Raw genomic sequence first — 24,339 nt, forward strand, 5'->3', positions numbered from 1 at the left:
ATGAATGATGATGACAGTGCTGGGTATGAGATGATATTAACCTGGCTACGACGAGTTAAGACGGACAAAAAAGAAGGAAATGTGGCTGTAGGTAAGGAGTCACCAATAACATTTTCCTTTTAAAAGGAAATGTTCTATTTACTCATTACAGAGGAGACCTAGCACGACGCTGGATACTCGTGGAGGTTAGAGGATGGTCTGTTATCACCGCATATAGTTTTTGTATCAGGCTTAAAAGCCTCTTCTTTAGGCAAAAGGGGGGTTGCAGTGGCATCTTGCCTTGCCAGTGAACTTGTGGTGGTGGCCACACTCTTTGGGCGTGGTTTCATATGCAGCCTTAATCATTATAAGATAGAGGAGGTGCTGGCTCATAGCAATGACTACATTTTCTGGAGCAGAAAGACTGCGGTGGCTATTTATCATTTATCTTGGGTCTGGTGAACTCTTTTTTTAAAAAGTCCACCTTACCCTCTGCTTCTACTAGGTAGGTTCCAGGACTCAAACTCAAACAGCCAGGATTGGTAGCAAAAGTGATTTTTGCCCACGAAGCCATCTTGTTGCCCCTCCATGAGGTGTTCTTGTGGCAAATAATAAAGTTGTCACTTGCCAAGATGATAAGAACTGGCAGGGAGGTAGAGACTAGAAAGAGGAACTGAAGTCTGACCCCCATCACTGATCCTATTAAACGGAACACCGTGTGAATATAGGAACCAAAGTCTCAGATGAAGGAGGAAACGTGGGTTTGTGAATTCCTAAATTTAGAAGTCCTAGTAAAGCCAGGCAGTGGTGGTGCTCGCCTTTAATCCCAATACTTGAGAGGCACATGCAGGAGGACCTCTGTGAGTTGGACACCAGCCTGGTCTACAAGAGCTAGTTCCAGGACAGCCTCCAAAGCCACAGAGAAAACATGTCTCAAACAAACAAACAAACAAACAAACAAACAAAGAAATCCTAGAGAAAGTGGCAGTTATTAGTGTTCCCATGCTGTCTACACGAAGGACACTGGATTTTTTTTTAACTAAAATAGTACTTGGTTATGAGATCAATTAACTGGGTAAAGTGATGCATGCTTTTAAACCCAGCATTTTTTTTTTTTTTTTTTTTTTTTTTTTTTGGTTTTTTGAGACAGGGTTTCTCTGTAGCTTTGGAGGCTGTCCTGGAACTCACTTTGTAGACCAGGCTGGCCTCAAACTCACAGAGATCCGCCTGCCTCTCCCAGCATGTTTTTAATCCTTTCTGTTTTGTGAAAAGACTCTCACCTGGTAGCTCAAGCCGCTTGAAACTTACTATGCAGATAGGCTAGGATGGTGTCAAAGTTACATCAACTCTCCTGTTCCAGCATCCTAAGTGTTGGAATTCCAGGTGTAAGCCACCACACCTAATAGAACTCAAATATTTTTAAAAAGTCATTTATTTATGTTAAACATGCACAATATTGTCTTTCCAATAATCATGTGCTCCACAATTTAAGATTTCATGTTAAACTTAAAAGCCCACTACATGTAAGTATTAACTTATTAATGACCTATACCTTAATAGTGACATGATAATTAGAATTTTATATCTAACTCAAACAGTTTGCTTGTTTTGTTGTGTTATCTGCTTGGCAGAACTAATCAAATTAGCCAATTCCATATACAAACAATCTTGCTACTAAAATTATTACCCACTATTCTTTGTTTTTGAAAGAGTTTATCAACTTCAGGCATATTTGTTTTGCTGAAAAAAATTAAGCAAGAATATCAATATTGTGCTGTACCTGAACATTATATTGCTATAAGAGGTCATTTGAATACAAAAGCTATTGATGAAAAAAGTGTGGAGCCTATACTACAGCGAATCCCAAAGAAGTGTTCCTATTCATGTGGGCAATGTCATGCATAGAATCAAAATGCATGAGGTAAATTTTCAAGTTAAATTAACTATTTCAAGTCAACTTTCATTTTAAAAAAAAGAAAGAAAAAAAGGGCTTCAAAGATTATGGGAGGGTAGGGGGACCCAAGAATTTAAAATACTTCTAGTTGCTGGGTGTAGTGGCACACGCCTTTAATCCGAGCACTTGGGAGTCAGAGGCAAGCAGATTTCTCAATTCAAGGTCAGCCTGGTCTACAAAGTAAGTTAGTTCTAAGACAGCTAAGGCTACACAGAGAAATCCTATCTCCAAATAAACCAAAACAAAAAACAGACAGAAAAACCTTCTACTTGTACTGGTGAGATGGCTCAGTGAGTAAAGTCACTTGGTGCCAAGACTGTTGACCTAATATTGATCCTTAGAACCCACCTGGTGAAAAGAGGGAACCGGCTCCTGAACACTGGCCAGGGCAGCTACGGCTACACAAAGAAATCCTGGAAGGGGGGGGGGGGGGGTTGGGAGGGGAGGAGGTCATCAAACAAACAAAAAGGCCTTCACAATTAGCAAACTATCTTAAAGTACTGTTTCTATCACATTATATCATACCTAGCCTATCCTGTCTACACTGTGGCTATGCTGTGTGTATAGTACAGCCACAAATCAATTGCTAGAATATTAGTAAGTTTACACAATTTATAAACAAATATACCTATGCTGACGATTCATACTCCAAAGCAACTTTCTAACAAGAAAGCATAATCTAGTCCAAAAAGAGTCCATTTTGCCGGGCGTTGGTGGCGCACGCTTTTAATCCCAGCACTCGGGAGGCAGAGGCAGGCAGATCTCTGTGAGTTCGAGGCCAGCCTGGTCTACCGAGCGAGTTCCAGGACAGCCTCCAAAACAATACAGAGAAAACCTGTCTTGAAAAAAAAAAAACCAAAAAAAAAAAAAAAAAAAAAAAAGAGTCCATTTTACAAAACTTGATCCTGAGGTTCAATCCCAGTGCACACATATGAAAAATCAATTCCATAAGTGAAAGAATTTCTGAAATTTTGTAAGAACTTTTAGTGTGTGTGTGTGTGTGTGTGCACCACGTGCACACAGGTGTTACAAAGGTCAGGACTGCATCAGATCCCCAGGAACCGGAGTTACAGGCAGCTGTGAGAGCCCGGTCCTCTGTAAGCGCAGTGAGGGCTCTAAACCATTGAGTCATCTTTCCAACCCCAAATTTCTGAAATTTTACAGCAAATCAGACTTAAAGAAAACAGCACCTCACAAGAAAAATTTACTGTTAATCATCTACTCAAAAAAATATCAAGACCAGTTAATCAAAAATAGACAAATGGAGTAAATTAAAAAGAAAACTAAGAGCCAGGCATTGGTGGTACACGCCTTTAATCCCAGCACTCAAGAGGCAGAAGCAGGCGGATCTCTGTGAGTTCAAGGACAGTCTGGTCTACAGAGCAAGTTCCAGGACAGCCTCCAAAACAATACAGAGAAACCCTGTCTCGAAAAACCAGAAAAAAAAGACAAATGGGGACAGTTTGATGACTTTTCAGATAAAGACATTTTTTCCAAAGCCTGGAGGCCTGAGTTTGGTCTCTGGAGCCCACTTAGCGGAAGGCAAGAATGGACACCTGCAAACTGTCCACAGATCTCCATACATGCACCTTGACATGTGCCCCCCCCCACATACACATACCATATAAATCTACATCTACCTCCAGTGATATAAAACTGTTTCAGCATATAGAAATCATACTAGAGCACATAAACAGAATCAGGGACAAAAAAAAATCACACAGTCATCTTATAAATATAGAAAAGGCTTCAACAAAATTCCACAGCTTATAAATGATTTTTAAAAAGCCATATATACCAAACCTATAGGCAGCACTATACTGAATAAAGAAAAAAAATGAAGTTTCTTATTTTTTTGATTTTTTGAGACAGGTTTCTCTGTATATCCCTGGCTGTCCTGGAACTTACTCTGTAGACCAGGCTGGCCTTGAACTCAGAGATCGACCTGACTCTGCCTCTCAAGTGCTGGGACTAAAGGCATGTGCTACCATAATCAGGGTGAAAATTAATTCAAAACAAGAGAAGGGTCTAATCTTGCCATTCTTAGTCTACATAGGTGTTATATTTTTGTACAGAGCAATAAAGCAAGAGGAAGAGACAAAGGGGATACAAATAAGAAAGGATGAAATCAAATTATCCCTATTTGCACGAGTGTTCCATACTAAAACAAAAAATTTCTGAAGACTCCACCAGAAAACTCTTGGATTTCAGAAATAACTTTCAGCAAAGTAACAGAATACAAAGTCAACATACAAGAATCAATACCTTTTCTATATACTAAAATTGACCATGCCAAGAAAGAACTCAAAAAAACAATCCTATTTAAAATAGCCTCTAAAAAACTGGAAAAAAATATACCCAACACACTGACAATGAAAATTCTATAACACTGAAAGAAAACAAAGAAATCACCACAGGATGAAAACACCTAATATAATCATGTACTGGCAGAATTAATACTGCAAAAAATGCCATATTACCAAAGGTGATCTACAGAAGCAATGCAACTCCCATCAAAACACTAATGACATCTCTTGTAGAAATACGAAAAAGTCATAATAATCATATATAAGCACAAAAGGTTCCAAATAGTCAAAGTAAGCCTGCGTTGGTGGTATAGTGGTGAGCATAGCTGCCTTCCAAATAGTCAAAGTAATTCTGAACACACAGAATCATGCTGCAGTTATCACAATGCCTGATTTCATATCATGCTACATGCATAGTAACAATGGGAGTGCGGTACAGGTACGATACAGAAATACAGACCCAGCAGAATGCAACAGAGGACTAAGAAAGAAACTCACACAGCTACAGCCATTTTCTTCACAAAAGTGTTACAAACACATATTGAAGAGCTTTAACAAATGATGCTGGAAGACAGGCAGTGGTGGCACACGCCTTTAATGCCAGGCAGATCTGTGACTTTGAGGCCAGCCTGGTCTACCAAGCTACACAGAGAAACCCTGTCTCAGGGAGAAAAATGTGTGCTGGAAAAGATTGGTATCCACATGTAAACAACTGAAATCAGGCTTCTACTGACCTCCCTGTGCAAAAATCAATTCAAAACATATCAACAACCTTAGCAACCTTAACATAAGGCCGGAGCTTTGAAGCTACTACAGGAAAACAATTGCTTTATCAATGGGACTCCAACAGTTGTGGAAATAATAAGAATTAACATTGGAGATCTATCAAATTAAAAATACTTCTGCAAAGTAAGGAAACCAAGCACCAGAATATACTGAGCCACAAAATATGAGAAACTCCTTGTCAACTACTCACCTAACGGGGAATTAGTAACCACAATATACACAGAATTCAGAAAAGCCCACTCCACAAGATGGAACCCATATCATTAAACTCCAAGGTCATAGACCATAGGAGATCCTAGAACTCCTATCCTGCTAAGTGGACACAGTAATAAAAGTTCTTTTGAACACACAGTTGTAGGGAGAGATCTTACGCACCCACAGAACATGGGGGGGGGGAACGATAAGAGCTAGGGGAAAGGAGATGCTCTCTTTGGGTTCCAGTTGCTTCCCGGAGAGCAGCATGCTGGACCTTTGGTTCTAGTCTTTCTTGGCTTCTCATGTGTCGTCTCCCTCAATAAAGTTTATAGGACATCCCTACTTTGTGTAGCAATAGTTCCATGATCTCAACTCTCATCAGAGAAGCTGCTTTTTCCAGCAGATGGCGATTTATAGAGAGAGTTAAAAACCAGACAGTGTGCAGAGAATTAGACTGTGGACTGCTCAGCTCCCAAAAGGACTTCTATATCCCACTCTCCCCACAAGGTTCAGGGATTATCTTGGAAGAGGGGACAGAATGATTGGAGGAGTTAGAGAGAGTGGATATCCTAGAAACACAGTTTCTGTAGGACTTGACAGCCCAGTGACACACATGAATGCACAGAGATCGGGGCTGCATGCACCAGACCTACATAAAATTCAAGCGAATCAAAATCCCAACATGGTTGGAGGTGGGGCCACTGGAAGTTAACGACTACTAGTTAATGGGAGGAAGAGTTGCTTTTTCTGAATGATACAATCCCTGAGAGCTACCAATGTTCCTATGAATAGTCCCACACCCATATACATACAGGCAGCACTAAATAAACTCAGTTGGTATTCATTTAACAAAAGAGAAACCACATAGAGTGTTGGGGAAAAATTGGAGGAGTATAGCAGAAGAATTGGAGGAAGAGGGATGGGGGATGAATCCAAACTCATATGCACATTAGAATATTAAATAATAAATAAAAAGAAAAAAGTATTACACAGAAAAAGGATAATATAATTAATAGATGGACAAATAGGAACTGGGGAGATAGTTCAGACGATAAAATACCAGCCCCGCAAGCATAAGGACTTAAGCTCAATTCCTGGAACCAACATGAAGAGCTGGGTATAATGGTGTGTGCCAGCAACACACCACTTAAGAGAGCTGGAGGCAGGCAGAGCCTGGGACTCACTGACTAACAGTCCAGTCTATTTGTTGAGCCATGGATCCCAGTGAAAGGCCTTTTCCCATAAGGTGAACAATCCTTGAGAAGTGGCATCCATGGTTGTCCTCTGTTCCCCAACCCCGTACACACACATACACACCATGATGTATTATTCAGTTATAAAGAACAAAACCATATCACTTATAGGAAAGAGGATAGAACTGAGACTATAGTAAGTGAAATAAACTGTATTCAGAAGAATTATCACTTTTTAACTTATATGCAGAATCTAGACATGAGACACAACTGGGAAAGATGCATGCCTGTAATCCCAGCACCAGAAGTCAGAGGAAGACTGCAAGTCTGAGGACAGCATGGCCTGCACAGTAACTTCCAGGCACTCCTCACTTTATGTAAGGCATGGAAGCAGAAGGGGGACTGACTGTGTGAGACAGGGAAAGGGTCAGTGGGAGGCAGGAGAATGAGGGTAATACACATGGTGAAATGGTCAAGGTGTATCATATACACATATGAAGACCATTAATCTCATTTGTTTTTATAGAACTCACATTAGTAAAAGGTTTAAGTGAAAACAAACCTGGTAATTCTAATACAGATTTTTTTTCTTTCTTTCTTTTTTTTTTTTTTTTTTATTCGAGACAGGGTTTCTCTGTATTGTTTTGGAGGTTGTCCTTGAACTGGTTCTGTAGACCAGGTTGGCCTCGAACTCACAGAGATCCACCTGCCTCTGCCTCTTGAGTTCTGGGATAAAAGGCGTGTGCCACCAACACCTGGCCAGATCTTTTTAATAGGCATACTTCTCCCACCTGTCAATTATGTGTGTCTGAAGTAGGAATTTCCTCAGTAAATTCACTAAGTGTAGCTGGGATTAAGGCCGAGTATCCTGTATCATGACTGCAATAGCTTCTTTACCGTGCTTATTCTTTTCCAAGTGGCTTTATATTCCAAAGTTTCTGCTACCCCACTCACAGCATTCTCTGGTCCTAGTGCTCCCATGGGCAGATAAAAGGTGAGCATAGCACCTCCTGGAAGCTTGGAGCAGGCTAGCCTAGCATGCCCTGTCTTCTTGAGCTCTCCTTGCTGCATACGCTGGGCTGCACTAGGCTATGTATGTGTTGGTCAAGACATGAGACATTTGTGGTTGTTCTCTGACCTACACATGTGGCACAGGTGTGCATACACTCAAATACACAAGCACATGAACATATCCATTTTCTTAAAAAATGAAAATTTGTAAGAAGCTGAAAAATTTCACAAAGGTTTCTCGGATTAAAATGAAAAACTTGAATTCAAGATACTAAAGTTATTACACACTTATCTGAAAAAAAATCTCTATACTCATAAGGCTGAGGGAGAAAAATGGCAAATTTTAGACTAGCCTGAACTACCACAAAGTAAAACCTGAAATTCTAGTCACATTCTATTAGGCCTTTTTTCCTACTTCTCATTTCACACATAATATAGAAACATTTGCATATGCTCCCAAACACTCCTGCAGTTTCCTAGTTTTGCCAAGTACACCACCCCGAGCTCCATTCTCCTCTCCTCTACCAACTACCAAGACTATGTACAAGACCTTTTCATACCTTTGTGTCTGAGTATTTGATTACTCCTCTGTTCTCAATGCTATTTCTTAAGTTTTTATTTAGTTACCTGTTTTATTTTGTATGCATTATGTATGTGTATACATGTACATAGGTAGAGGTCAAAGGACAACTTTGGATTCAGTTCTGGGGATCAAACTAAGGTCATCAGGCTTGGTGACATGCACCGTCAGCCATCTCGCTGGGACTCGTCATTTCCAGTTTTATTGAAACTCCATATTGGTGTAACTGAGAGTAAGGGATATGTATTGTTGCATTGTGTCCTTATGGGCAGCTGTGGTAAGCTGCTCAGCTGGTCTGCCTAAAAGAAAGAGAAATATTTCTCAAGTTAGTGCTGTCAAATTCTCTTATGTTAGCTTGTCACCACCACTGGAGAAAAAGGTCTAGAGTCACTATGTTCACTGTTTGTAGCAGGTATAAACAGCAGATTAGAAAGAAAAAAATCACAAAAGCAGAGAACGAGATCATAATAATCATAAAAAGGTCAAAATACCTCTGACCAGAAAAGGCTGCTGCTTGGAGGCTTTTAATCTGGCCTGCAGAGTCAAGCCTGACTCATTAACCCACTTTCTTCAAAGAAAGCCAGTCAACTCTGAAAGCAAGGATGGAAGGGAAAGTTCCCATGATATCATCCTTCTGGTGAAAAAGGTTTAAGTTGAGATCATCTCTAAATAACTTGCAGAGCTCCCTTAAGGTTCCCAGTGGGATAGCTTTGGCGGGCTTGCTCCTACTGTCATCCTTTTGCTGGGTCCCTCTTTACCACTGAGTATTCCAAGTTCATTCTTTTTTGACTAACTCAGTGCTACCCAAAAGAAGAGACTTTTAAAAGTATTCCAAGCAGAAGCCATCTCTCTCCTGTTTTGATCTTTCAAAGTTATTGTGTGTAAGCAGTGGTGATGTTCTGATCCCAGCACTTGGGGGAGGCAGAGGCAGGTGGATCACTGAGCTGGAGGCCAACCTGGTTTACATAGTGAGTTCCAGCCAGGGCTACATAGAAAATCAAAAAGACTTATTGTATGAATGCAGTCAATTGTGTGCCACTGTATCGATGTGAGGGCGCAAGCAACCTGGAGGGAGTTGGTTCCCTCCTTCTACTTTGTTCTTGAGGCAGGGTCTCTTGTTTCTGTCACTGGGCTATGCACTCTATCTTCTAGCCAGTCCGCTAGTCTGCACACCCTGTCTGGATACAGAAATACTGGGGTTACATGACCACTGTATCATGCTTTTTACATGGCATAGATCAGAATTCAGTCCCCATTCAGATGGCCAGACATGCACAGCAAGCATTTTCACTCCCTTAGACATCTCCCTGGCTTCTACTCTGAACTTACATTAAGCTTTTATCTATAGCTCTCAAAAGCATGCTTAGACAAAGGGTTCAAATAAACTTGGAGAGTTACAGTCACCGCCTCTCTTCCCTCTGTTATTACTACAAAAATAAAAGTGCATTAAGTATTTAAAATTCTCTTGCAGTTGATGCTGAGTCTATTCATTTTTTTTTTCAAGCAAATGCTAAATTTTACGTTTTACTGATTTACATCATGCTTCTTCTCTCCATTCAATTACCTGTGTAATAAGAACTGGAAGGCAAAATCCCAATCCTTCATTTAAGTGACATACTCAGGGAAATTCTCCATCTAAATCTATTTGTGTTGTTGTTTTGTTTTGTTTGTGTAGCCTTTGATGTCCTGGAACTCTGTAGCCCTGCCTGGCTGTCCTTGGAATCAAAGATCCTCTGCCTCTGTGCTGGGATTAGAGGCATGTGCCACCTCTAATGTCGCTTGGCTCTCCATTTTAGAAGAGAAAGCCAGGTTTACTGAACCTTTACTTCACCTGAGGCCCTGGGTTCAATCCCCAAGGCAAAACAAAACAACAAAATCATTTTATTTCCTTTGTTTATTCATTGATGAAACTCTGTGGAGCAGAGGATTATCTGAATGGACAATTGTCCAAAGGAAGGATGTAGAATAGTTCACAAAATGACTAATCCAAATAATGGCATAAAATTGTCATCCTGGCCAGGCGTTGGTGGCACACAACTTTAATCCCAGCACTCGGGAGGCAGAGGCAGGCGGATCTCTGAGTTCGAGGCCAGTCTGGTCTACAGAGCAAGTTCCAGGACAGCTTCCAAAACAATACAGAGAAACTCTGCCTCCAAAAAAAAAAAAAAAAAAAAAAAAAATTGTCATCCTATACAACTCTAAACTAAAATGTAACACCTTGTCCTTTAATAACCTCTGAATTTATTATTTAGAAAAAAGGCAACCTATTATCAACCAGATTAAACCTGGCCATATATTCTGTTACATTACCAGCATATCTAGTCATTTGTGAAGCCAAGAAAGAGCTAAATACACTTCTAGGACTATTGCTCAACCTTGAGGTGTGAGAGCTACTTTATCACTTCAGCATGGGGACAAACACCGGCACAAGTGTCCACCATGCTGTGTGGGAAGCTCAGGATACCAGCATCATGAGAACCCCTCATGTATGCACTTATTGTAACATATACAAAACAATGCGTTCCTCCTTGTCATTCACATAGTTTTCTCCCGCTCTAATCGGAAGCTTCAAATATTGAGGTCTTCTTTTCTCTGCTTCTAGTTATGACTGACAACAATCAGGAAGCTATGATAGCTGGATTAACTGGTACCTTCTAAAATTTGTAAGATACCCTCAAACAGAAAGAATTTATTCGAGTACTTCCAAAAATTGGGGTGGCTATATAGCTTTCACATTATTCTAATCTAGTGGCAAAGTCCTGTCAACTGTTTATCTGGTTTTTACACTACCCATAAACTAAAAGTACTTCCTCTTTTCTACATAAGACATTATCACCGGATGTTTGGTGGTGAACACCTTTAATCCCAGCACTCAGGAGGCAGAGGCAGGCAGATCTCTGAGTTCAAGACCAACCTGGTCTACAAGAGCTAGTTCCAGGACAGCCTCCAAAGCCACAGAGAAACCCTGTCTTAAGAAGAAAGACATTATTTTACAGAATAATTTAATATCAATCTATCATTTCTCAAATTATATGTAACTAATAAAATATAATTAATAATAAAATTCTCAACTAAAATCAACTCAGTTATTTATCTGGACAAAATTATAAAATCTTACTGTCCAAAATTGTAATGGTTGTATAATTTAGGTTTTGTTAGTTGGCTGGTTGGGTTTTAGCCAAGATTAAATATTTTGCAGATAAGATACAACCTTTTATACTTGTTTTATTCTAAGGTCCTTTGTTTTATTCAAAATCTAACTAAAATAGATTATTTAAAATTGAAGCTGTTTTGTGTTGCAAACACAGCTAAAATGAAGAGTTTCTATAGCAGCAGTGACTAGATTTTAAATGCAGGTAGATCAATAAAAAAAAAATCACCAAGCACAGGCTCCATGTGAGTGGAATGGTTTATAATAGCTTGCAAATGACTATGTGCTTGCTGTAACCAGCTGTTCTTAAATTATGAATATGCAACCAATTCATGTTAAAGCCAAACCCCAGCACTATTTCTACAGAGAAATCCCAGTAGTTTTGCTTGTTCTCCATGTTAGCTCTGTTAAGGATACAAATAGCAGTAAGCTTCCGAACAAATAGAACCAAACTATTGGCATTTCATGCACTGGGTCCATTATCACAGCAGGGAATGTCAATCATTGGTACATTCCTGTAACAGCTCACGCAATATGACAATGATCTTGCAGGGGGGAAATCAAAATCTCCGCAGCATAGTCCAAAGTCCTCTGACAACCTAATGCTTTCTCACTACAGCCAATCAGATGGGCAGACCTGATCCACTAGAAGACTTGCACTAAGCTTCAAACATTTAAAAACATCAATCATAAAAACAAAGACAGGACATTGAATTATACAGTATTAACCTCCAGGGTTTGCATACAAAGACCTTAGATTTATTTATGTCCCAGTGAGTTAAGAGCTTCAGTACACCGTTCTTTACACCAAGCTGACTGCCAATTTGATGAACCTCTCTGCCCTCAGCAGGAGTGCACAGTCTTTGATTAATGAGTGCATGTTTGTAGAAAAGTGTTAAGAGGAGAAAACAGAAAGAGGGAAAAAATACACAATTATGTAGACATATAGGATGGTACCAGGGCAGAAACTGTCTTCAGAGCATGTATCTCTTTCTTAATTATTACTTATTATACTTTTAATTATACTTTCTTACACTATTATACTTACACAAACAAAACTAGTTAAGGGTTTATATAGATACCTTACCTTCATTGTTTTTATCCTCACTGCCAGGCAATTTTTACTTGAATGAAAGTCATTCAGAGATCAATATACATTTCAAATTTTTAATGCAAGAACTACTTTAAAACTTTATTTTCAAAACTATATAACAAAAACAAAATGTGTGATAAAAACTATTTCACTTTATACTCGCATAAAAGCATATTAATTTTAAGAAGTAGATGCTTAGCTGACAACTTAAAACTTCATAATGAATAGCATGTGGTATATCTGGACTACTATTAAGTATTTTACATCTCAATTTCTGAGATATCACAAATCAAACAACACTCACTCAAGGTAGACTTAAAAATCATATAAATTCTTTTAATTTCCCTACTTTCAGCAGATGTTCCTAATATTTTATAATTGTCTTGTTTTGCAAATTAAATATATTTATTAACCATAGTTTCTTTCTTTTGATTTTTCAAAACAGGTTTCTTTGTGTAGCCCTGGCTTTTTGGCTCTCCTATGGAACTTGCTCTGTAGATCAGGCAAACCTCAAATTCAGAGATCTGTTTTGTCTGCCTCCAAGTGCTGGGATTAAAGATGTGTGCCATCATACCCAGCTAGTCACAGTTTCAAAGTAACATGGGCAACAGAAAAACATGTGAATTCAAGTTCAAACTCATACAGACAGACTGGTCCACCATTGTCCTCCCTTAACAACATTATGCTGAAAACTCTACTGAAATAGCAGGGTATACTGCCTCTAACACTGAATTAAACTTCCATGCTTCTTTAAAATAGTTTATTTTATTTTTTTAAGATTTATTTATTTATTATGCATACATATTCTGCCTGCATGTATGCCTGTAGGTCAGAAGAGGGCACCGATCTCATTACAGAATGGTTGTGAGCCACCATGTGGTTTGTGGGAATCAAACTCAGTACCTCTGGAAAAGCTGCAAGTGCTCTTAACCACTGAGCAGATCATCTCTCCAGCCCCTAAAATAGTTTATTTTTAATAACTCAGTTTACCATAATTTAGTTTATGTGACTATCTGCCTTGATACATACATGCATGGAAAGTAGTTATGTTCCTTCCAAATAGAGTCACAGAGCTGGAGAGATGACTCAGCAAGTCAGAGGACCCCAGTTCAGTTCCCAGCACCACGTTAGGTGGGTCACAAAAGCTTGCGTTCCACCTCCAGGACATCTGACTCCTCTGACTCTTCCAGCCTCTGGGGACATCTGTACTCACTCGCACAAAATCCTCCCATCATGTGTGCGCAAGACACACACACACATACACACACACATACTCTTTAAAATAATACAAATAAATACTTTACAAAAATGAGTCACACAGTCTAAGGCAGTAGAATGATTTTCTTTTTAAAGAATTTTATGGCTACAGTACAAAAAGGCTTGAATGTTGCATTGCCTCAATATAATTATCATCTAGTAATGCCTGACTTCCCTAAAATCAAAGACTCCATAAACTTATGATTTCAGGAAGTAATCCCAGAATCACTCAGAGGTGTCTTATACAAATTGAAAATTTGCTCATCTTATAAGGAAATCTCAATAGGACTTATTTCAGCAAATTACATATTCCAATGATCAGTTTTACATTTTAAGTATCTATTTTTTTTTAAGGTAAGCTATGTTCTTTGAAGAGTTGTTAAATTTGTTTTCTATTTTAAGATCTAAAACTAGCCAGGCGTTGGTGGCGCACGCCTTTAATCCCAGCACTCAGGAGGCAGAGGCAGGCGGATCTCTGTGAGTTCGAGGCCAGCCTGGACTACCAAGAGAGTTCCAGGACAGCCTCCAAAGCCAGAGAAACCCTGTCTCGAAAAAAAAAACAAAACAAACAAACAAACAAACAAACAAAACAAAACAAAACATCTAAAACTTTGAAAAAATATTGAGTCTAAAAAAGTTCTTGACAAAACAATAAAATATACTGCATTCTGGCACCATCTCACCCTCAGTATACTTGCGTCTACTGAGACTAATAGTATTTATTCTTACCCTTTCCTCCTTATTTCTCTTCCTACCAACAAAATAATGCAAATAATCAGAAAAAGCACAGAGTTCAGGGCCACCAGGATAATGACATGGTTGGAATACTGAGTTCTGTAGGAACTGAAGCTACAGGTAGAAATAGCACAAGCCTGTGATGACAGCCCTCGGGAAGCCACGGGTAGACTTCAATGGAAGCTGGAGAGTTAAAGACAAGACCTTGCCTCTTGAAACAAACAATGCTATTTCCACAATAAAACATGATTTTAGTTTAAGAAAACCATTAAATAACTACTAGGAGAATAATTTAGAACAACCTTATGAATTTTTAAAGAGCATTTTGGTCTCATTAGAAAATTACAAGCAAAAGGGTCTGTTTGCCAATAATTATTTCTTTTGATCATTTCCCACAGTAAAAGTTTAAAGAAACATTAAGCCAAATGAGCCAATATTTATTAAATAAACCACAATATTTTAAGACTTTATTACTCAAAATATTTAATTTTATGTAATTAAAAACCTCCTAAAATACTTACTAGACAATTTGATTAATCCCTCAGGAAATTAAGTATATTAAAAATCACTGAACCCTGATTACATAATTCCTTACAGGGGTCAATACCACCTTATGATTTTGTTTGTACTATGCTGTGTTTCTTTTTTTAGTAGTTTTCTAAGAAGGGCTAGTTCAAACACCCAGAAACCCTTTCTTTCATGAAAACTTTAAATCTATGAGTCACCAAGGTCTAATGCACTACCTTCCACTAACTCAAGGAGATAAGGCAAAAACCTTGAACTTCAGTGCAACTGTGGTATCCCACATCTTGTATAGTAACACAAAAGTAGCAACAAAGACATTAACAATTGCAGTTCAAGCTGGGGGTGACTGTTCTGTTTCAATTCAATGACACCACTAATGGCTTCTTAGCAGCTCCATGAAATCAACCAGCTGTCAAGTTGATGCATCAGAAGGAGCAGCTATGCCCTCCCATAAGAAAAAGCAACACATCAGGATGTTTGGCAAAACATCTGCTCCTTTACACTGCAATTCTACAATAAACATGCAAACAAAGAAATGGGGAAAAGGGAAACAGAATCAGAAACCCAGCTCTCCATTACAGTTTATATGTACTTTAAATAGTGGCTTACAGAAGCTAAAGACAAATTTCTGCAAAGTTCAAGACTTTTTATAGATATTCCATGCTTTTTGAAAAAGCAAATACACTTACATTCATTCTTCCAGACAGACCATAACTACTCAAAATTTTTAATTTATAAATAGTAAACTATAGTCATCAAGTCAGTATCATAACATATGTACAAAATTCAAATATTAAAATTAAAATATATCCTTTCACTCCATATTATTTAGTAAATGAGGCCAGACAGGATTGTAATCAATGCATTTCCCAAGACTGAGCAGTTAAGATACTGTTTTCACTAGTATAAAGAGTGAATGCACAGGTTAACATAGTCAATGTTATTAGTTTAACCCACAATAGTACAGATTATCTAGATTTAAAAATATGAACCTATTCCTATTTCTCTGAAAATCATTATATGACCACATTAAGTTCTTTTATATAAATTCCAGTTTTGAAAACACACAATCTGGTATCATAAAAAAAATTGTCACCATAGCTTAAAAATTTTTTTACACTCATTTGCTTCAAATATTTGTAAAATTTTACTTTTCTTCTGAAACACACAAATGCATAATGTCATCTAAATTATTGATTGTGCAGCAGTGTTTACAATAGGTGTGAGACGTCACCGTACTTAACTACCATTTTCTTAAACTGCTTATCCTCTGTTGCTTCCATTTATAATCTGCCAAATCTTCTGGTCCTTTGTTGCATGTATAATTTAGAACCATCTGTTCTATGTGCTTTTAACTATTTAAACATTTTTCACCTACCTACAATTCACTAAATAGCAGACATTCAATTTGGTCAAGATTTCTATGTAACATTTTACATATAGCAAATTTCTGAATAAGAGAAAACAGCAAGGAATATTACAGAAATTTAAAACATACCATTTACAATGTAAGTTTTCATATATTAGAAAATCTTAATGTATTTAGAATTTTTCTATTAGCTTTCTTTAAGTTCATTGTAGTCAGTGTTTTTCCCCAACACAGAAGACAAAGGGAATGCAAATTAAAGACAGACAGTTTCATGTCCTTGTTAGAAGAGATGTAAATATGCTGACTGAAAATGACTACTGGAGACAGAATTACACTTTCCCATTCAATTTACTGTGCCTATTTATATACTCGTCAGTGAGTGTATCATTAAGTGTGGTCATGTGACCAGCTCAACTTTTTGTAAGGTGAAAAGCTATTTTAGACCAATTTAATAGTACTTTTTATCATTATTATTATGATGGTTGATAAAGTTTACAGCAAAAGATTTCAAATTATCTTTTAAAGTTAATTCTGCCTCTTATATGCTAAACTACGTTTTTTGCCAACCTTTTGACTTTAATACTTACTACTAAAATGTAAAAGCATCAAGAATCTCATGATATTCTTTTAAAATGTAAAAAAAAAAAAAAACGCGAAAGACTAGACCACAACTACAAAAGGGAAGGTACATAACCTAAGATATGTATATATTAACTAATCTAAATTTGTTAAATCTGTGGTACCACATAAGAAAGGAAGTAATTGTTATAAACACACTTGAAAATTTAAAGTATAAAAACTGAATGCACAAAACTAGGTGAACACTAAGTGGCACAATAAAAGTTTTGATCATTTTTTAAAATAATCTTCCTATTGCTACCAAACATTAAATGTGTGGATTTTGCGAGTCGTTCTGAATGCAAAAAAAAAAAAAAATCTCAGAACTTATCAGTAGGCTTACACAGTAACTTACACGATTCCATAAAACGAGAAATTTTTTAGGAAAACACAAAACAAAACACACACACTTTGGGGAAGGAAATTTTCTTGATAAAGTTTACATGACGTCACATGGCCCCCTGAACCGTCCCTAAACTTTGAGCCTTATCCACACACACTTTTTGCATTTCTATTGCTTCTTCCCCTTCCTTAAAAATTAAAAGAGAGAGAGACAGACTTGGGAATAAAAATTGCCCAAGATGGCGAAACGCTTGTTGTTTAGAGGACAGGGGGAAAAATGGAGGATATTGTAATATACACAAAGGGATAAATTTCAACAACTCGGCCACGGACTGCAGCTGCTTCTCTCTTTACAAGGAAACAACACACAAAAGATAAATACCGAGGAGAGAGAGGGGCAGCGGAGCCAGCCCCCACCCCCAGGGCCGGCTCCGAGTCTCCGCACACTTCCTAGCCTTTCCAAATCCCAATTCTGGGGTTCGCCGAACTATTTTAGGGGAGGGAGCGGGGCATCGCGGGGGAGGGCGCGGAGACCGAGGGCAGGGAGCCCAGCCCGCCGCGGCGGGACCTGCTGGCCAGGCCGCCGGGGACCCGGGGCGCGGAGAGCCCGCTCGACCCGGTCTGCCAGGTACCCGGCGCCCGGGGCCGCAGCCCCACCCCCACCCGGCTCCGGAGACCCGGCGGCCTGGCGCGGGTCGGCGGCGCGGGCGCGAGGCTGCGAACCGGGGGCGGAGGCGGGCAGGGCAGGGGCCTCGCCAACTGTCCCGCGGGGCGCCGCAGCGGGCAGGCCAGGAGAACGCCGCGAGGCCGGCGGTGAGGGCGGCAGGCACAATGGAGGGACGAGGCCCGGCCACCCGGTCCCGCGCCCGCACTCCCAGCAAAGTTTCCGTTCCGCCGAGCCCGCACCCCCACCCCGCCCGGGACCAGGTCCCTGCGCCCTCCGCCCGGGACTCTACTCGGGACCCCAGAGCCACCGCGGCGTCGCTGCCCGCACAACAAAGAGACACACCAGGCGGCGCGGGTAAACAGCGGCGGGCGCCTCGGGAGGGCTCCAGCCCGCAGCCGCCGCTCTCCGCCCGGATCCCACCTCTCCCGCACCCCCGCACCCTGGCTCTCAAACTCACCTTCACTTTCGAACTGAGTTCCGGTGAAAGGGATTTTCGCCCTTCCCGGGTGCAGGTTAAGCTTTTCGGAATCCCCACCGCCTCCTTATTTCTCTTCTAATTTCTGCAAGAAAGTCTAGGGAGTTGGAATGGAGGTGAGATCCGTGATCGCGAAAGCCCTGGCTCCCTCCGTCCCCGTCTTCCGCCGCTCTCTCTCTGATTAGTTCCTATCCAGCAGCAGATTGAAGCAGGAGATGATTCTTCTCAAGGTTTGTTCAGCAGCTTCACTTCTAGGCGAAGGCTTCATGAACCAAGTGACGTCAACCAACAAGGCTTCTCTCTCTCTCCTCTCTCTAACAATGAAAGTTGCTGTTAACAAGGGGAAAAAGAGCGAGAGAATTGTTTATACCATTTCAGTTCCAATAATAAATGACCTATCAGCTCTAAAAGGAGCCAAGGGAGGGGGCTGCTTCTTCATTCCAAGAATACTGTATCTTTGAGTTTGCACCGCTCCTCGTCCCAGGAAAAAGTTAAGAAACTTAAATGTTTTGTTTTGCTTTTCAAAGGGGGAGGGGGCAGAACTGAATATGCAATTTTTTAAAAAACGTAAACAGACTATTAAGGAACATAGATTAGCCATCTTCACCAACTTTTATATTTGTAAACTAGAAATTGCGTTGGAGCCTACAAGCTAAATTAATGTGCCAAGAATTTGTGCATGCTAGGACTCAAAAATCAGGGCGCAAGGCGATCTCAAGGTATACCACTGCTTTTCCAAGGAGTAAAACCGATTGTAATGTTCATGGTTTGAGTCAAAATTAAGATTCAAATTAAAGACTTTAAACTAAGTCCTTTTGCAGTTATTGGTATAAATTGTAAGCCGTAATCTCATTTTTTTCTAGTGTCGGTTAGAAAAAAAAAACTAGTTTAACTGTAAGAACTAAAAACACTTTAAAAGACCAGTTGCCCATTACCAACTAAACACGCTGTGTAGTATCTGATCCCCAGAATTTCAGCCAGCTGACTCAGTTTTTACCCTTCCACTCCCCAGTTCCCTTCAGCCAATCAAGTTAAACTAAAGGGAAAGTGCAGCCCGTTCCCTTCAACAGTGTACCCGCAGCCTCCTAAAAACGATTAAAAAGAAAAAGAAAAATTCATAACCATGGTACACTTTATTAACGAGGAAGAAAGGTAATTTTTAAAAAATATTCTTAAGGTGTTTTCCCCCTTAAGAACACAATAAAGTCTTGAAGTTTCTATAATTACAAATTAGGTAATTTGGTTTTCAGGATGAAGACCAAGTAAAAATTTAGTTATTGAAGAATAATTTGCCCATACATTATTTTATGCGTACACATATGGCTAGATGTATCTTAAAAGATGCTATTGTTTTATGTTTCCTCCTCAACCACTGGCTGTGATTTTAATTGTGCTGGAGGATCTTCATTAGTATTAACACATGGGGAGATTTCACAAAGCTGCTTCATTAGGAAGAAAAAAAGCTGGCAGACTAGGTCTTTCTGCATGCACGGAGAATGTCAGCCTTACCTCGGTCATTTGTAACATAATAAGCGCAAGTACAATGATTGCAGGCAGGAGCCTGGGGGAGGGGCAGAGATACTGCCTGTCTAATAGGGGCATCTGAAAAGACGCTGCTCATTACATAGTAATGTATGCTAAAAATTAGTGAAGATGATGTCTCGGGAGACTGATGCTAAATAAATTAATGTGCTGATATGTTTTTAATTATTATTTTGTAGTAGTTTATTTCAATCCTAGGGTTCACATTGAGCAGCAAAGCTGTGCTAGCACGTATTGATTTTTTTCTCCCGCCACATTCCCGGAATACAGATTTTAATCATTTCACTACACCACACTCAGTAATTTCATTAAAAACTGGAATCTTCCATCCCCAGAAAAGCATTTAATTTCAATGACATACAATTTCTCTTTTAGCAGAAAACTGTCTCTATAGGAAAAGCTGGCCTAAGGTTCAAATGCATAATTTAATCCTGAGTTTTCCATGCTCTGCATTCCTTTCAAACTATAATTTCAGTAACTACCTAATAACTGTAATAAAGACAATAATTTCCTTACAATATATTATTAACTCATATTTAATTAACTCAGAGGCCAAGCTTTAGACATGTATGACTAGGTCAACAATCCCACGTCTCAAAATTTACTAATAATGTCCACATGAAAAATAGAATAAGTGTAAATATGTAGACTATGATCCTAAATCACATTCATAAAAGTTCTGTATAATTCTGTAGTGGTGGTCATTACTCAAATGGAATTTAGTGATATTTCTGTACATGGAGTTCAATGTTGCTATTTTAGTATATGTTACTGACACTTTGCCTAGTTATCAGTTTAGGCTGATTTCGAGTTATCTTGGTTTTCTGAGTTGACTTGGGATGCAGTTCTTAAATCCAGAGGAGTGGTGCACCATGACATGTACAGCCCAAAGGGTCATTCTACTTAAAGTAAAATTTGATTTATAAATGCTAAGTTGGTACCCAAATAATGAGTTTCATAAGGATATGTAAGTTATATTGCTTTGCTTTTAGGGGGAAAAAACCCATGGGGAAAATTATGGTAATTTTTTATAATAGATTGTGAAAACATACATAATATATATATGTGTGGTGTGTGTGTGTGTAATCATTAGTTATTATAAAAGGGTATCATTTCTTTGGATGATTATAGAACCAGAGTTCAAAATGTCTTAAAAGTGTATACATGCAGCCAGGCGTTGGTGGCGCACGCCTTTAATCCCAGCACTTGGGAGGCAGAGGCAGGCGGATCTCTGTGAGTTCGAGGCCAGCCTGATCTACAGAGCGAGTTCCAGGACAGCCTCCAAAGCCACAGAGAAACCCTGTCTCGAAAAACCAAAAAAAAAAAAAAAGTGTATACATGCAAAGGGCGGTGTTGGTGGCGCACACCTTTAATCCCAGCACTCGGGAGGCAGAGGCAGGCGGATCTCTGTAACTCTGAGACCAGCCTGGTCTACAAGAGCTAGTTCCAGGACAGCCTTCAAAGCCACAAAGAAACCCTGTCTTGAAAAAGCAAAAAAACAAAAAAAAGTCTGTACATGCAATTTAAGTTGAATCCACCAGTAGCAAAAAAGTTGTCTTTTCCCTGGTTATGACTTACAACAAAATGAGCCTTGTCATCTGGAAAAGATTTGAACACAAGAGAAAAGTGTTTTAGTGAAAAACTTTAACTTTAATGTCTTCTCAGAACATTTGAAAGCTTATCAAGAGTTTCCTGTCTAATCCCACAAATATTTTTGTGGCATTCTCAAAAGCAAAGTTTGGTGGAAATCAATAGCTGACTCCCAAAATTATAAACAAATTTCTATATTTTCATGTCAATAGTAAAAACATTTTAATACTAAAATGTCTTTCATGTTATTTGGTCACTGAAATGAATTACTTGCCGGGCTTTGGTTGCACACGCCTTTAATCCCAGCACTCGGGAGGCAGAGGCAGGTGGATCTCTGTGAGTTTGAGACCAGCCTGGTCTACAGAACGAGTTCCAGGACAGACTCCAAAACAATACAGAGAAACTCTACCTCGCAAACAAACAAACAAACGAACAAACAAACAAAAAAGAAATGAATTACTTATCCAATATATCCTATATATATATTGTTTTGTTTGAGACAAGGATGCCCTGGAACTCACAGGGGTCCACCTGCCTCGGCCTCCCAGTATGAGTATCAAAGGCATGCACCACCACACCTGAACAATTTAGCCTCTATTTTTAAACTTATACTTTAAAGTAATGATTTATTTGGAATCTTAAGGTGTATTACTCCAAGTAATTAACACCTTACAAAGCTATTCTTCAAGCCGGGCGTTGGTGGCGCATGCCTTTAATCCCAGCACTCGGGAGGCAGAGGCAGGTAGATCTCTGTGAGTTCAAGGCCAGCCTGGTCTACAGAGCGAATTCCAGGACAGACTCCAAAACGATACAGAGAAAAAACAAAACAAAAACAAAGCTATGCTTCATGTCTTGTTGAGATCATGTCATTCCTTTTTCATGTTTACCAATTCAACCATTGATTAGTTCACAGAGATGAGAAAAATCAGATAAAATTACTCTAGTTATACAATAATTCAGTTCCCACAGCACTTTGTCTTCTGCTCACCTAGTTTAGCCTAGTGTGCACAATTGTGAGAGGATTTAATGATGGAGTCATCTTTTCTAATCTTATGATAATTCTGAACTTGTATATACAATCTGCCTGCGTTACAGACTAATTGTGGCACCATTGTGAACTAGCACTTGGTACTTGTTTCCATAAAGCAGCATCTGTTTAGAACTAGGTAGACAGAGATGTGGAGAGATCCAGTGTATTACTGTGAATAAATACTGCCAATGGTTCCCATACAAGTAAGAATTCAGTTTGAACAAAGAAAAAAACAATACAGCAGAGGTTCCCAGCCTATGGGTCATGACCCCTCTGTGGTAGAATATCAATCAGATATTTACTATTCATAAGGTGAACGCCTTTAATCCCAGCACTCGGGAGGCAGAGGCAGGCGGATCTCTGTGAGTTCGAGGCCGGGCTGGACCGATAGCCTCCAAAACAATACTGAGAAACCCTGTCTCGTAAAAACAAAACAAAACAAAAAATAGCAAAAGAAACCTGGCATTGGTTGTACACACCTTTAATCCCAGCACTCGGGAGGCAGAGGCAGGAGGATCTCTGTGAGTTCAAAGTTAGCCTGGTCTATAGGACAGACTCCAAAACTATACAGAGAAACCCTGTCTCAAAAAAACAAAAAAATAGATAGACAGACAGACAAAATAAAAGATTTATTTATTTATTTAGGTTTTTTGAGACAGGGTTTCCTTGGGTAGCTTTGGAGCCTGTCCTGGAACTAGCTCTTGTAGACCAAGCTGGCCTGGAACTCAACAGAGATCTGACTACCGATGCCTCAATAGTGCTGAGATTAAAGGCATGCTTCGTCACCACCACCACCACCACCACCGGGTTCAACAAAATAATTTTATGAGGAACTATATTAAAGGATCACAGCATCAGGAATCTTGAGAACCACTGCTCTAAATAGTATACAGAGCTGTCCAAAGTCATACCTTGATTCTGTTTCAGTCACTAATGAAGCTTTCTTTGTTTTCAGTCATTGATCAAACATTTGAGTGCTTGCTGTATACTATGCACTGTACTAGAAGCTGCAGAAATATGAAGAACTCACTTTCTATTGATGTTGAAAGCATGGAATTCCTGAGAGACAAACCATTTAATAAAGACACAAATGACAAAGTTTTGTGAGAATAAAAATGGAGTTAATAATTCTGACTATGAAACATTCAAAAGCTTTATCAAAGACAACATATGAACGAGGTCTCATAGTGAGAGTTTCCCTGACAAAAAGAAGTTTGGAATTGAGGGGAGAGAGGTAGTCTAAGGATCCATTTTTGAGAAGAAATGCAATCAATATGGGCTGTGATTTCACACACCTTCAATCCCACAGCACTTGGGAGGCAAAGGCAGTAGATCCCTTGGGTTCAAGGCCTACTAAGTGAATTCTAGAACAACCAAGATTACACAGAGAAACCCTGTCTTGAAAACACAAAATAGTAATAATAAAATAAAATTAAGAAATGCAATTAATATAGGAAACCTGCCCTTTCCTGGATGGAGACAGAAGAGGATGAGTTTGGGGAGTCGAAGGGAGGGGATGTGGGAGTGCGACTGAGAGGGGAGGATGGGGGGGAGGATGTAAAATAAATAGAAATAAAAAAAGAAATGCAGTTAAATAGGCAAACTCAGTGTGAGGAGTGAAGAAATGACAGAGAAATGGATGAAGAAATGATGGGGGTGAAGCCAGAAGAGGTGGCTGGCATCTAAAACTGAAACATGAGTTACATGGTAAGGAGGGTGAGTTTATCCTGAGAGACAACAAATGTTAGTAAAGGAGTCTCATGGCTAGCTTTGGTTTAAAGGAATAGCAACGGCACAGGCAGTGCAACTGATAAGCCGCAGTGGGGAGAGACTGCTTAACTAGTTTAGAATGGTGGTGCAGCCTGTCATCCTAGCAGTTGTGTGGCCGAGGGAGAAGGCGTCCACAAGTCTGAGGCCAGCGTGGCTTACACAGCAAGACTC

The 24,339-nt window shown here is 39.4% G+C and overlaps 2 protein-coding genes across 17 annotated transcripts in view; one reads left to right on the plus strand and one right to left on the minus strand.

Annotated features, from left to right (window-relative positions):
* The window catches only part of Baz2b (bromodomain adjacent to zinc finger domain 2B), a 203,370-nt gene extending 185,031 nt beyond the window's left edge, over window positions 1-18,339 (minus strand). For 15 of the 16 annotated variants that reach the window (XM_040745419.1, XM_040745418.1, XM_040745416.1 and 12 more), the window contains exon 1: window positions 18,219-18,339. The gene's annotated coding sequence lies outside the window, so the exon portion shown is untranslated. The remainder of the gene's footprint in view (window positions 1-18,218) is intronic. The other variant, XM_040745407.1, reaches the window with a different exon arrangement.
* Window positions 1-23,496, plus strand: LOC121140149 (circumsporozoite protein-like). Its single transcript, XM_040744859.1, has 3 exons — window positions 1-91; window positions 17,591-18,352; window positions 23,354-23,496. The coding sequence occupies exons 1-2, from the start codon at window positions 1-3 to the stop codon at window positions 18,316-18,318; spliced, it is 819 nt and encodes a 272-aa protein (XP_040600793.1). The 3' UTR covers window positions 18,319-18,352; window positions 23,354-23,496.
* The last annotated feature ends 843 nt before the right edge of the window (window positions 23,497-24,339 follow it).

Source organism: Mesocricetus auratus, unplaced genomic scaffold, assembly GCF_017639785.1.
Source record: "Mesocricetus auratus isolate SY011 unplaced genomic scaffold, BCM_Maur_2.0 Super-Scaffold_100004, whole genome shotgun sequence".
NCBI classification, from domain to species: domain Eukaryota; kingdom Metazoa; phylum Chordata; class Mammalia; order Rodentia; family Cricetidae; genus Mesocricetus; species Mesocricetus auratus.